This window comes from Urocitellus parryii, chromosome 13 (assembly GCF_045843805.1).
Source record: "Urocitellus parryii isolate mUroPar1 chromosome 13, mUroPar1.hap1, whole genome shotgun sequence".
Lineage (NCBI taxonomy): Eukaryota > Metazoa > Chordata > Mammalia > Rodentia > Sciuridae > Urocitellus > Urocitellus parryii.
Window position 1 is genome coordinate 12,734,696 of NC_135543.1, and position 14,142 is coordinate 12,748,837.

General features: G+C 43.4%; 1 protein-coding gene across 2 annotated transcripts; it reads right to left on the minus strand.

Annotated features, from left to right (window-relative positions):
* Positions 1-3,937: 3,937 nt before the first annotated feature.
* Positions 3,938-13,684, minus strand: Serpinb12 (serpin family B member 12). Of its 2 annotated transcripts, none has more exons than XM_026404650.2 (7): positions 13,517-13,684; positions 12,651-12,719; positions 11,701-11,841; positions 10,345-10,462; positions 6,367-6,509; positions 5,279-5,446; positions 3,938-4,342 (listed from the first exon to the last, which is right to left on the minus strand). In XM_026404650.2, exons 1-7 carry the CDS (start codon positions 13,682-13,684, stop codon positions 3,938-3,940), a joined length of 1,212 nt encoding a protein of 403 aa, XP_026260435.2. The 2 variants fall into 2 exon arrangements, with proteins under 2 accessions (XP_026260435.2, XP_026260434.2); XM_026404649.2 differs by having other exon boundaries at positions 12,588-12,719.
* Between the last annotated feature and the right edge of the window lie 458 nt (positions 13,685-14,142).

Here is a 14,142-nt window from a genome sequence, read left to right on the forward strand (position 1 = left end):
ATAAGTTTTTAGCCTTCACAGTTCACATATGTAGAATTAAAAAAAAATGGAAGCAAATAATCCTTTGTGTTCTTTACATCTATTGGGAAAGATAAAGTAGTGGTTATCTCTCAACTATAAGACATCCAGCCAGACAGCCTGGTTCAAATCTAGGGTTAACTATTTGCTTCCTGTGTGACTTTAAGGCAATTACTTATCATCTGTTCACTGTGAACAATAATAAAAACTTACTCCTCAGGATAACTGAGAGGATTAAATGTGTTATTGCCTATGAAGGTCTTTGACCAATTTTGGCACTCAACAAGACCATAGCATTAGGTGTTACCACTGTTCCAACTCAGAGATTTCATGGCTGGAGTTTTATTCAGAGTATTGAAACTCATTCCATGCCTGGATCCAACATGAAAGAAAGAAAGAAAGAAAGAAAGAAAGAAAGAAAGAAAGAAAGAAAGAAAGAAAGGAAGGAAGGAAGGAAGGAAGGAAGGAAGGAAGGAAGGAAGGAAGGAAGGAAGGAAATCAGTGCTAACAGAAAGAGTTACCGCTGCCAAAAATTTTTAAGCATAGTGAGAATTTTAAATAAGAAATTTATCTTTTTTTACTTTGATTATAAACTGAGGTCATATTTTTACTGAAGGGATTTCAATGCTGGATTTTTGAGTCTTGGCTGTATTAGATTCACTCAAAGCAACATGCATTTAATTTTAGTTTCTGTGATGTTTCCAGCATGGTGCCAGGTATTGGGAATTTAAACATAACAACACTCACACACAAAAGTATGTCTGAAAACAATTTTCTTTTGTATTTTTGGTCACAATATGAAATTGTTTAATCATGTATTTTCCCTTCATACTAGGTTTCATTGTGTTCAGAAACTTAACCAAAAACAAAAACAAAAAAAAAGTGTTTAAGTTCTATCTGCTTTTTTTTTTTTATCCTTACACATAAACTATTTTCTTTTCTCCTTAGGTACTGATAGGATTATTTTCTCAATCATTTGTTTTACAATTTTCTTGGCATGTCCATTTTTTATTACTTTTCTTGGAAATCAATAGGTGTAATCAGACAACCAAGAAGGTTTTCTTACATTATGTCTTTGATTATTGAATCCATGCCAGTAATCTGCTTTCTTCCTCAGAAACACCATAATTCTTGGGTTTACTTTCTATTCTTTCTCTGTGTCTACCAACTTCCCTCCTGTTATTTCTTGCACGTTCTAAGAACTCGAATGTGCCCTATTCATCACTAAATTTTCCAGTGAGCCGGTTTCGCTCCTTGACTGCCTTTAAACCCTATTTAAATTCTTCTTGTGTTTTTGATTCCCCTGGCAGTCTTCTAATATTTCAAGAGCATTTATCTAATCTAATCCCCTAGATGCCTGGTCTATTGAAATACTATTAAGCACGCCAAAAAGTTTTCTAAAATTTTATTTTGCTTCTTGCTATAAATCATTCTTATGAAGTCTCCTTTTTGTGTCTATATCATGATGTATTTTTTCTTACCACAATTTTTTTTCATAATCCTATATTTTTCCCCATATTTTTCACCTGGATTATGAGATGATCTACTCATAATGTCTGTGTGTCAATGATGGGTGTATGGATTTCTCTCAACACCACTGTTGTTCATCTGAATGCTTTTGAAATCTTTTTCACCGGTCTGTAGCTAAAACTTTGATGCACATGATAGATAACATTACTTAGAAGGAAAACCTGTTGTATTAGAATGTGACAACTTGCAAATTAAGTCTATAGATTTAATATCCTCAGTTAGAAAAATGCATGTATGGGAATTTATTTTGTTATTTTTATTGAGTAAGAAGAAAAAGATTTGGATTATTTCGATTGAGTGCAAAGACTAGGATAAGAAAATGGACTTGGGGAACCAAAAGCTTAACATGAAGAATGAGGATGAAGAATTCACGTGGAGTTCATCTTCATTCTTCATGGAGCAAAGAATCCACTGAGACAGCTGCACAGATTCCTCGTTCTGCTGCCCCAGTTGGACCTCTGTTTCGTGTTAATGATGTTGTGATTTTGAAGATGCCATGCATGCTAAAGAAGTAAACAGCAATTAGGAATGAAGCAACATGTTCTGGCTTGCCCCAGCTCAAGGAAAAAAGTGGGGAGGAGTTTGAGGGGAGAATATTTATTTAACAGTTTAGGAAATCATAAGGAGGACTTGGGTCAAGATAAAAGAGAACACAGAGTCTGTTTACTGGGATTTTAGGGATTCTGGTCTGTTGGCACAGCGTCACTGGGCCTGTGGGGGCCTATCCACCCATGGTCCCCTTACCAGAATAGTCATAGCAATAAGAAAGCGATTGTTTTGTCATCTTCATTACCTTGTTTGTTTTATCAGTCAACATTGCTGGACTCAGGGGACCTTGAACTGAAAAGCAGAGGAGTTCATCCTCCTCATGATTTTCATCTAGTGGGTTTTCTAGCAATCACAGCAACCTACTGACTTGGTGCTCTTTCTGCCTCCAGCTGCCATATTGCAAGGTCCATCTTGCTAGTACAAGAAAAGCACACACTGCCCCACATCACCAGTGACAGATTGTTCTACTCCATCCATAAGTTTCCACAAAGAGAAGGCTGCAGGGAGAGAATGGAGTTTGTCTCTCAGAGCACAAAGAAGTCCCAAGGGATGGAGAGGAGGCCACATCGGGTCATGTAAAGGTGACCTTCCTACTCCTAAGTTAATTGCCACAGCCACCCTTAACCAGCACAGAGACAGATGGGAGCAGGAGAGTCACAGGCATGGCAGTAAAACTGGACCACAACCCAAATCACAAAAGAGACTGACAAATCCCTAGAGTTGGACATGGCAGTGGTCATTCAGGGCCTTTCGCTAAGGGATATCATGAACTCAGAGAGCTCTTCAGGAGAACAGAGCTGGGGGGTCTGGGGTCTGCACACTCAGGTGTTATACTTCCAGTGACCTAGAGCTCAGTGTGAAGCCAGCAGACGTCCTGGGAAGGACTCCACCTGCATCAGCCCAGGCACAGGACTGTTCCTACCAGTAGCATCACCAGGCATAAGGGCCCCTGGAAGGGCAAATAGGTCCCTGCTGCCAGAGAGCAGGGAGTGGGGAGCCCAGCTGCCCACTACAGCACACTGGGCATTTGGCAGCAATGAACTACAGATGGGAATTCTCTAAGGAAGGGCACGAGGAAGAGACAGGGGAAGTGCTTCATGATACTCTAGCAGTTTTGATAAGAAAAACTGAGACCAAACTTTTTAAAATCCTCTTATCACTTTCCTGGGTCACTGTCAAAATCACAACACAAATATTCTCCCACTGTATGCAGAGTGAGTGCTGGCTGGGGATCCCCACATCCTTGAGCTACGGTTTAAATACACCCCCAGATGCTATTTTCTCCCAAGTGAAAAGACCTTCCAGCACATCTTCCATGAAGTGGAAGAAGTAAGAGGAGGAGGCAGGGCCTCTGGCCCAGCAAGGGCCAGGACCATAACTGCCCTAGAACAGAGCTGAGTTTCCCAAACACATTCCAAACGTTTACTCTTGCTACCCCCATGTTGAAGTGGCTTCTGAGTTTTCCATCTCTGAAAGGTACTCTGTCAATGAGCTTTCAGAATTCCTGCATAAGGAGATAGGTATCTTACATAAAATCAATACCATTCGAAACTGCATTGACCAGGTCACAGAGGGTGAATTTATATGCTTGAAAGTCGCAGGTAGAAGGGGAGAGGGAGGCAGCAAGGGCCCTTCATTAGGAACAGACAGATGAAAATCAGCTTCAGGGTGAAAAAGATCAGGACAAACTCCGGCTGATGGCTGGGGGAGGCAGCTCGGGGCTGGAGCAGGATGCAGTCAGCTCTGGATAGCAGCAAATGCACAGGTGCCCTCATTACCCAGGGGAAGGAAGACCACTGCCACTTTCCTCCCACACCCCAGTGCTGGACAGTGGGTCCCTTCAAGGACTGCAGACCCTGCCACAAAAAAGAATGGTCTGGGTTTTGTTGTGTCTGATGAAAAAGAGAAAAGGCCTGTTGGCGTTGAACTCCACCCAGGACGGCAGTGACTTTTCCACGCCAACCGCCCCGCTGGCTGCAGCAGCCTGGGTGCCATTTTCATCCACCTCCACGAAGGTCTTGTGCACAATCTTGGACAAGTACAGATTGGTGCTGGGAGAGATTCCCGAGAGGTCAGCCTTCGTCTCATCAAAGATATCCGTGATACCCATGTCTTGCAGAATGGAGTTGAGGTCGTAGCTGTCTTCCAGGGTGAACTGGGGGAAGGAGATGGCTACTTTTGCTTCTGACATGTTTTCTGAGCTAGTCCAGGCCCTGAGTTTTTCATAACTTATTTTCCTTTCAAGCTACAAGAGTAAGAAAATAACGTTAAGGATCAGACTATAAACCTGCAAAGAATACCCCAATTACTTCAAAGTGCCTAAGACCATTTGACAGTCAGTTACAGACACACTTCAAGGTCTTTCTATAACCCTCAAATGGTCTGATTTCATTTAAAACTCCTCCAAGGAAACCTCTTTCCTATCTAAAAGTTACAGGACAATTTGGGTTCCACTGTGCTCTGGTGCCGGACAGACTCATGTTCAAAGACCAGCAAAGTTCAGCTGGGCGAGCCTGAGCAAGCCCTAACATTTCAAAGTTAAATTTCCTCTTCTATAAAACAGAGATAAGATGCTTATGCTCTCTCAAGGATTGAGCAAAATAACATGTGTGAAGTATTTAACAAAGTGCTGGCACATGGTAAATTCTGAATAATCGTTGTTACTGTTATTGTGATTACTACAGTGGTATTTCTCTCTCACCTTTTCCCTCATCTATCTTTTTACCCCAGGGTAGCCTCCCCAGCCTGCATTAATTCCTTCCTTAAAGTATTTTTGTCAAAGTGTTTGCATCCAAAAACACTATGCAGTTAGAGAGTCTTTAGTTGAACTACAGCAAAGTAGTCTAAGGAAGAGACCAGAAGTCAGCATACTCATTGAAAACGGAAAGCTGTTTCATTTGTAACAATTCTCAAGTGACTCAGCACTCAGATTCCTTGGTTGGGAAAAATGATGGCAGAAGGCTACGATTTAAGAGATGACACTTCTATTTCAATAGTTTCCGTGTGCATTCTTTTGGCTTAAACAAATAAGAAAAGATATCTAATCTAATTCAAATCGTTGTAAGTCTTCAATATCTCTGATAGCTAAGATACCATTCTTTCTCAGGTTGGTGGATAATAATTGTATTGTTCTCCAAGGATCTGCAGGTGAACTCAGTACAGACATGAAATGCAGACTCACCTCTTTCAGGCCCTTCACGTTGTCTGCGGAGCAAGGTGGCAGCAGGACGAACATGCTGACCTTCCCCGTGGTGTACTTCATCTCCAGGATCTGTGCCTGCAGCTCCTCTATGAAGCCGATTCTAAACGTGCCCTTCTGCTTCATCATCTTTACAGTCTTCTCTTCATTCTGTGGGTGACGAGGCAGGAAGTCACTGTTGGCCATGTGAGCTCACACACCCCATGGTCCCAACTTCCCTGAGAACAGGGCTTCTTCAAGATGAGAAGAGTCTGTTCCAGAAGTCCCAACCATGGCAGCAACCCCTCCTAGGAGAGCCTCTGTCCAACGAGATCTTCCTGTGTTTTTAATCAGTTCTCAAGACTTTTGTGGGTAGGCTTCCTATCCAGACACCTCCCACAGCCTCGTCAGCCAAAGCAAGCCCAGCAAGCTCCCCATCTCCTAGGCCTGCTCCAGCCCAGCCCCTTGGTCTCGTGCCACCGTCCCCTCTGGCCTGGTCAACCCCTCCACAGCACCCAGAGGACCCATGGCTAAATGGTAATCACTCACATATTAAATAACAGCCCCAGGTTCATAGTTCCCTTCAGAGGAAAAGGGCACTACCCAGAGCACCCAAGCCTTCAATAACCTTGAGTTGGGGAAGTCAGCAATCTAGGACATAGAGGGGAAAAAACTGTCCCCGATAACAAAGCAAAACAGCTAATCGGTGGCTGGCTGCCTCGTCTCATCCCAGTGGCTTAGAACATGGGTTTGGGGGTAAACACAGAAGTAACTCCTAATGCATGACTGAGTAACTTGGCCTTTGCATTTTTCCTTCAACTCCTACATTGTAATAGTAGCATCCACTTCGTAACGTCATTTTGGAGGACAGATGAAATGATGAACAGAAAGCAGACAGTGCAGCACCTGGCACAGAATGCTCAAGGGACTTCAGGTGCTGACTTTGGCTCAGCCCTGAGTGCTAGGATGGTAAATGTGAGCTGCAACTCCTAGACCTGCAAACCATTGTTAGGGGACCACATACTGCAAACCATTGTCAGGGGAAATCAAGAATGGAATATCTAAAAGTCTACAGGCTGTCGTACAAGTACCTCATTCAGAAAGAAAGGTTCATCAACTGTGTTGTCACAGTCAAAATGTTGTTCCCATTTGGCCTTGAAGTACACGGCGTTCACCAACACCAGCACAGTCTTGTCATTGATGGTGTCCTTGCTGAAGAGTTCCTTGATTTTACCTAATAGAGATGCGCCGGAGAATATCCTGAGTGTGAATTATGTCATAAGTCTTCATCGAGACAAGGATTTTTTAATGCATCTTAACATCCCCAGAGTTAGAGTGTCTGGTTCAAGAGTTGACAAGAAAACAAAGTGAGGGAGCTGCAGGTGGAGAAGCAGTGCAGGTAAAGGGGGGTGAGGAGAAGAGGAACCCCCACTCTGGCCTGAAGGAGGATCCAATCAGACACTGGAACTAAGGGACTCTCCTCCAACTCTCCACTCCACTTTTAATTGGAATTGTCATCAGGTAGCTAATACCATGGTTTACCTTTCAAGTTAGAGATCCGACCACCTGACTATTTTGGAGTCTCCTTGAGAAAACAGCTATGGTATTAACTGCCTCTTTCAAGCTCTCCTCAAGGTGCAGTATATACGGTTACACCCAAACAAATACACACAAAAACATACTAGGCCTTGATACAAAGCCTCTTTTGTGGGGACTTTCACAAGCCTTCTTTCAGTTCACCCCACATAAGCCAGGAGAGGCAGGTACCGTTATCTCTTCTTTATGGAACACAGACTGCGGCAATGAGAGGTGATGCCCAGCAGCCAAGAAGCTGCAAGGCCACCTAGGCTCAGCCCTGACCTCTTCCCTCTATTGACCCACAGTACACAGCCCTGGGGATGACTAGGAAAGCCCCATGCTGTCAGGAGCAGCCCCCCCCCAGCCCGGGGTGCACCTTTCCACCCCGATGTACCAAATGGCCACTTACTAGAACACAGGCTGAGGTTTGAGAAGGGAAGACCCTTTACCTCAGGAAGCCCGGGACTTAAATCCCTGAGAAATTACCAGAGGTAAGCTGGGCCTGGGGCTGCGTGAGGAAGACTGGAGACAGGAAGCAGAAGCCTGCTGATGGAAGAGAGGGGCACAGGGCATTGCACCAGGTAACAAAGACAACTGAAGTAAGTCCACTGCTGTTCCCAGGCTGCGGTCACTAAGAATGTGAGCAGATGCCCAGGGTTACCATCTTACTGTGGAGGCAGAAGTAGCCCTCTACCTTTATCTCAGGTATATGAATATTTTCCTCAACCCCCACATGGGCAAGCAAAAAAATGCCCTGGTCTGCGTTCAGGGTTTGCCTGGGCCCTGTGTGCTAAAACCCTTTTGGCCTGAGGGGTTGAGTTCCTTATCTAGGAGGAAATGGAGTGGAGAGACAAGACCACTGTAAGTAACCAAGAAATAGGAAAAAAGACCTGGAGAAGTTAAGTCCTCTCAATGCTGGCTGAGTCCAGAAGCAAGTTCACAATGAAGTGAACTTTTTAATTGGTGATTAATAATTGTACATATTTATCATGTACCATATAACATTTTAAAATATGTAGGCATTACAGAATAGCTAAATCAATCCAGCAAACATATATACGTATTATGAACAAAACTAATCTTTAAATAGTAATGACTACAATAAATAAGACCTCAAACCTAAGGACATAAATTGTTCATGAATATTTTATCATTTTGAGGGGGTACTGGGTATTAAATCCAAGGGTGTTTTACTACTAAGGCACAACTTCAGTCCTTTTTAATTTTTTTTTTTAAAGAATCACATGACAGGTTTATTTATTTATTTTTTTTTTTAAAGAGAGAGTGAGAGAGGGAGAGAGAGAGGAGAGAGAGAGAATTTTAATATTTATTTTTCAGTTATCGGCGGACACAACATCTTTGTATGTGGTGCTGAGGATCGAACCCGGGCCGCACACATGCCAGGCGAGCGCGCTACTGCTTGAGCCACATCCCCAGCCCCCTTTTTAATTTTTATTTTGAGACAGGGTCTTGCTGGGTTGCTAAGGGTGACCTTGAACTTGCATACTTCCTGCCTCAGCCTCCCAAGTGACTGGGATTACAGATAGAATTACACGTACAGATTACATTCCATGATGCCCTTAGAAACAATTTTTAAAAAACGAGATCATGGATAGGGCATATTTCCCTATAGTAAAATCCTTAATTTTTTTTGAAAATTTTCATTAAAATATTGGACACATGTTATAGGACACATGAATAGGGTGGCAGATAGGCAATTTCTTCATTTGGGTATATTAAAATGTTCAGATAAGAGCATTATGAGTCACTCTCTAGCTCTTACCAAACAATCCTTCACCTCCCTAAGAGGTTGATAAAAATCCTTCTGATCCACCTCATAGTACTTCTCCAATCCATCCTCCTCTTGCCACCTCCTCTGCCACCAACTGGTCCCAGCCACCAGCAACTTTTCTTCTGTCTTGGTGCCCTGACCATCTACATTCACATCTCCTTGTCCACTTCTGATCTGATCTCCATTCCACAATCAGAGTCATCTTTTAAAAACACACCCCTGCCTTAAACCCTTTCTAGCTCTCTTTTACTCTTAGTTCATCATGTAAAACAAAACAAACAAACAAAATCCTGAAAAGTTCCATGCTTGGGTGGATCCTTATTAAGTCAATGCAAACTTATATATTAATTATAAGTAAATATTAGACACCACAACCATTGCTGTAACTTTGAAATACTCAATAGCTCAAAGAATACTTTTAAGTGTGCCATATTATTTTTGTTATGTGATGTTTTAAGTCTAAGAAATGGAGCTCTCAGTAATGCTAATATAACAGATGAACTTCTATCTCAATGGATACCTTACGGGGAAGATTATGGGTAAGTGAACATTCAGTGCTGAGGACACTGGTATGATTTCAAAAATGCTAGAGACCCATAATTACCAGCAGAGGGAAACTCCATAATAAAGCAGTAGAAGCATCAAAATAATAATAATAATAATAATAATAATAATAATAATAATGAGAGCCTGTAGAACTGATTCAGAATATGAGACAATGGTTCTACTTACTAAAGAAACATCATTTTAGAGAATCATGGGTTTTAAGGAAGCAAGAGACCTTCCAGTGTCTACCCTGTCTTTCTACAGCCACAGCCACTGAGAACCAGCATGGTGGTCAACACCATGACCATGACTAATTTAGCTGCTTTCAGACATAGTTTCATTTTGTTTTGTTTCTAATGCAAGTATCTCTAGAATGAAGGCCCTCTTACTCAAGAAAAGTATAAGTATTTCACAAAGAAAGATATTACTCCAAAGCAGCATGGTTTATGTGCTTCTTGGAATAGCCACATATCTGAGTGACTTTAAGAAAATTTGTAAGGAAAACAGTTAAAAGAGCAGGACATAGTAGATAAGTGTCCTTGGTGGGGAGGGTCCATGATGGGTACTTCATACACGTGGCGTCCAGGAGAGTGTGGTTGATACGTGGGTTTGAGAGTGAGAACACTGGGGCCTATTTTAAACATGACTGGGAGGAATGGCCAATTTAGACGCTCTACATTCCTACAGACTCTCTTCCATTTAAAGACCTCCATTTGGCTGCCATTTACACGGGCCTCAAAGTGTCACACTTGCCACTGTCTCTACATTCTCCTTCACTCAGGAAACATTTTTACACATCGTGAAAAGTTGATAAGTATAAAAGTTTTATTATTTCCATGTCCTTCTGAATAACTTCATAATCTTAACTTTTTACTAACCCTTTAAAATTCATGGAAAGAGTTAACCTCCTGCCAGCCCTGGGCTTGGTTGACAGGCATTTCATCTTTATGTTCAAACGAAAGAGCAATAATAAGTAACCAAAATATCTAAGCATTTGAAACATTTGATGCTCATTCCAAACAAGTTTTGAACACAGTCCACAAATGTGAGCATCTGTCCCCAAAAGACCAGCAATCTGAAAAGCTGGGCTTGCCCATGAGTCTTCTCTGAAACGGAAAGGAATAGCAGCTACGTTGCGTTTGGTCCTCCTTACCTTGGCATTGAGATTCAACCCAGAAGTTGATCTTTTGTCTGGACTGTTCAGTGTCTTTCCGGAAATCAACACTTTCGATCGTCGTGTGGTAAAATTGAATCACACCATCTAAGTACTCCTGTGCAATTGGAATAGAGGGGAAAGAGCACAACAAAATCATGTGGAGATGCACAAGTTTAGAGCGAGGCAGTCACGGGAAGCCTAAGGGGAAAGATGTCCTCCTGGTCACCTAACGCTGGGTGAGCAGGCCTGTCGGGCTCTCTCTACCCCAGTCCTGGCTAGCCACCATGGCAGAACAGGACACAACGCTCATGAAGCTGTCTGAAGTTACAATGGCAGACGGCTTTCCTGCCAGACAGTGTTTTATCTGAACAATCCACATGTGGAGACATCACAAAGTAAATATACAGTAACTTAAGAGACTTAGCTATAAAATGCTTCAGTTTTTAAGAATTAAAGTCCTCCTTAATGCCCACAGAGTTTTCATTTGGGACAATAAGAAAGTTTCCCAAGTCTATAGGGTAATGGCTACACAACACTGAATGGAACTAAGGCCACTGAATGGTGCACTTGAAAATGGTTAAAATGGCAAATTTTGTGCTACGTGTATTTTTACTGTAATTTTTACATGAACAATGTAATATACCAAAACTGTTGATTTGTATACTTTTAATAGATGAATTGTATCATATCTGAATTTATATCCCCAAAATTTATTTTTTAAGGAATAACCGGTCATTCCCACTGTAAAAGAAGGCACTTATTTTGGTCAAAAGTAGGCTCTCTCCTTCCCTCTATAGTCCAGCTCTAAACAGTTGTGACACATATGTGCCACCGGTCACACCCCTCTTGTCTGTGCTTAGTATGTGGCTCCTCCTGGAGACTGGAGGGCGACCAGAGCCCGAGTTGAGATGCATTCTGCCAGGTAGAAGCTGCTGAGTCACAGAGACCAGATCTACGGCTCTGGCTCCCAGAACGTCACTTCCACTGGGGCCGCCTGATCATGGCACCAAAGGGGACTCTAGAGAAGTGCCTTGAAGGCAGCCCAAATCTACCAGGCCCCTGGATTTGGAAAGAAGGTCACTAGAATGTCATTACCAAGCCCACGCACACTCCCGAGGCGGCTGTGCACATGACCCTTTGGCCACCCACTCTGCACACTTACAACAGACCTTGTAAACTTGAGTTGAGAGGTGGGTGTGGGACAGGAGGCGGTGGCCCTGGACACCCACCAGTCCACAGCACATCCTCCCATGAAAGAGCTCTGTGTGCCCGGTGGCAGGTGAACTATCCAGCTTCTTGCTTTTCAAGCAGCACACTCTGTGATGGCTTTCGTCCCCGGCACGCTCTACTCACCGGGCAGATGGGGTATTCCTGCTCTCCATAGAGCCTGTTGGCCATGCTCATGGTGTAGTGAACTTTGACCCTGCCTAACTTGGAGAGAAGATTTCCGAAGTAGCAGCTGAGCAGCTCGTTCTTATCACTGGAGGACTTGGCCTAACCAAAGAAGAGACAAAACACGACCTCAAACGGGACTATCAGGAGAGCTGGACACCCCTGAAGGACGGGTATTGTCACAGAGACCAGTCAGAGTTGCTGGGTGTTCTCTGAGGTGAAGAAGAGAGAAAGGAGGTGAGAGGGGTCCCTGGGAAACCCTGGCTCCCACAGTGGAGACATCACTCAGGAAAAGTGTGTCTAGGACCCAGCGATGCACAGGGGCACCCTGGCTTCCTCAGTATTCAAAAGGACACAAAAAAATCCAATTGTCTTCCACCTCCTAAATTTCGAGGTAGGGAGAGCCTGGAGAATGTCCTTCCTACCCCTGGGCTGAGCTGCACACGGCAGCGTTGTGTGTCAGGGCATCTCTCAGCACCAAACAGAGCTGCAGAGGTGGAGGGAGGCAGATGCCACCGCACCTTGACCCCTGGCTCCCCTTCACCTTCAGCCATACTCCATCCTGGGAGCCTGTGGTCTGCGGAGGCAGGTGGGTAATGGGGACATGGGCTAAGTGACTTTTTATTTTTTAATCCTGAGCAGAAGATACCAGGTCTTACTCATTAAGAAGCTAACTCAGGGCCAAGGATGTATAAAAAGCCTAATTACAAAGGAATCATAGGTCACATGAGGTTATTGCTGTTCCCGGCAGCCAGGACTCATGTCTGGGGATGAGTAACCCTCTCCAGTTGCAGTGGAGAACCAGCAGTCTGCAAAGAAGAGGGCAGGAGTTCAGGGCGGCAGCTCACCTGCACATCCAGAGGCTCCGTGGTTTCTTTCTGCCCTTCCAGAGAACTGTCAACCTCTACGGCTTTTTTGCTTTTCAAACAGGGGTCAGGTTCTTTGCTCTCACTCTGGGAAAGTTCATTGAAGTGTAGTACCTGCGTGATGACGGGGGAGGGTCTTTCAGACAATATGAACAGGAGGAAGCACCAAGAGAGAGTTTCAGTCACATTTTTATAATGTGACAAGTAACAATGATTATGCAGTCGAACGAAATAATCAACCATCATTCACAGAAATGAAGGCTTCTTTCCTTAGATCTGGGGTTGAATGCAGAGGAAGTAACTGAATGTTCCCTCAGTCCAGGATAGCATTTAGGGACTTAAAAGGCTCTCGGGCTGCTGTGTTGAGAAGAGATGGCCCATGGGAACAGCTTCAGGAGACTGTCCATAGTGCCATGTTAGAAGAGATGGTGAGGTTCAGGCCTCCGGGAGATGGCAAGAAGCATCTGGATTCTGGTTATATTTGGAAAGAAAAGCCAACAGAATCTTTTGACCCACATGGTGTGAAGTGAGAGAGAGAAAGAAGGTTAAGGAGGACACTGATAACGTGAGCTACTGGACAAACACCTGGTGCTTAATACATATTTAGTTAATGGGATAAGCAAGAGAGAAAGCACGCATATTAAAAATCACCAGCTAATACTGTTACCGATAATTATAGAGAGACAGACTTGTAGACAGAGATAGAGACAAAGAAGATGAGTGGGAAAAGCTGTCTGCAGGGGAGGCTCCGTAAGGAGATGGAGTTAGAACCTTGAAGACGGGTAGAACTGAAGAGAAGGTAAGGACTCAAGCAAGCCCACTGTGCAGTGGGTCAGCTCAGCAGAGGATCAGCATCTGACTTTGAATGTGCACCCGGAGTCCAGGACCCCATGCAGCACCTTCATGGATACCTCATCAATCTGACGAGCACTGTCATTTCTAGCCCCCAGGCGGACCATGCCCAGGGCAGCTGAGAGGCTCAGAGGAGAGTAAAAGATATTTTTTGGACTCTCATCTTTGGTTATCTCTCGGAAAAGATCCAAGGAAAATTTGGTATTTGCTTCAATCAGAGACTCCATTGTAAAACTGACAACTGCCTAAAACAAAAAAAGAGAGAGAGAGAGAGAAAAAAAAAAGTGGTGATTGGAGAACACAGGCAAATCGACAAACAAATCATTCTTATTTTTAATACTCAAGATAAAATCATAGACAATTATTCAATATGTGATTAATAATTAATAAATAATTAATAAACCAAAACTAAGGTCACCCATCATTATATATCCAAACAATGGTGCCAGTATTGTATCCATAGAGAAAGAAATCTATTTTTGTTGAGAGGTATGAATTAGTTTCCCAGAGCTGCCTTACAAGTTACCACAAACTGAGTGCCTTAAACAGCACGAGTTTATTCTCCTGCAGTTCCGGCAGATAGATGTCCAAAATCAAGGTGTTGGCAGAATCAGTTCTTTCTGGAGGCTCTCAGGGAACATCTTCTCTTCCAGCTTCTGGTGGCTGCCAGCAATCTTGACATTTC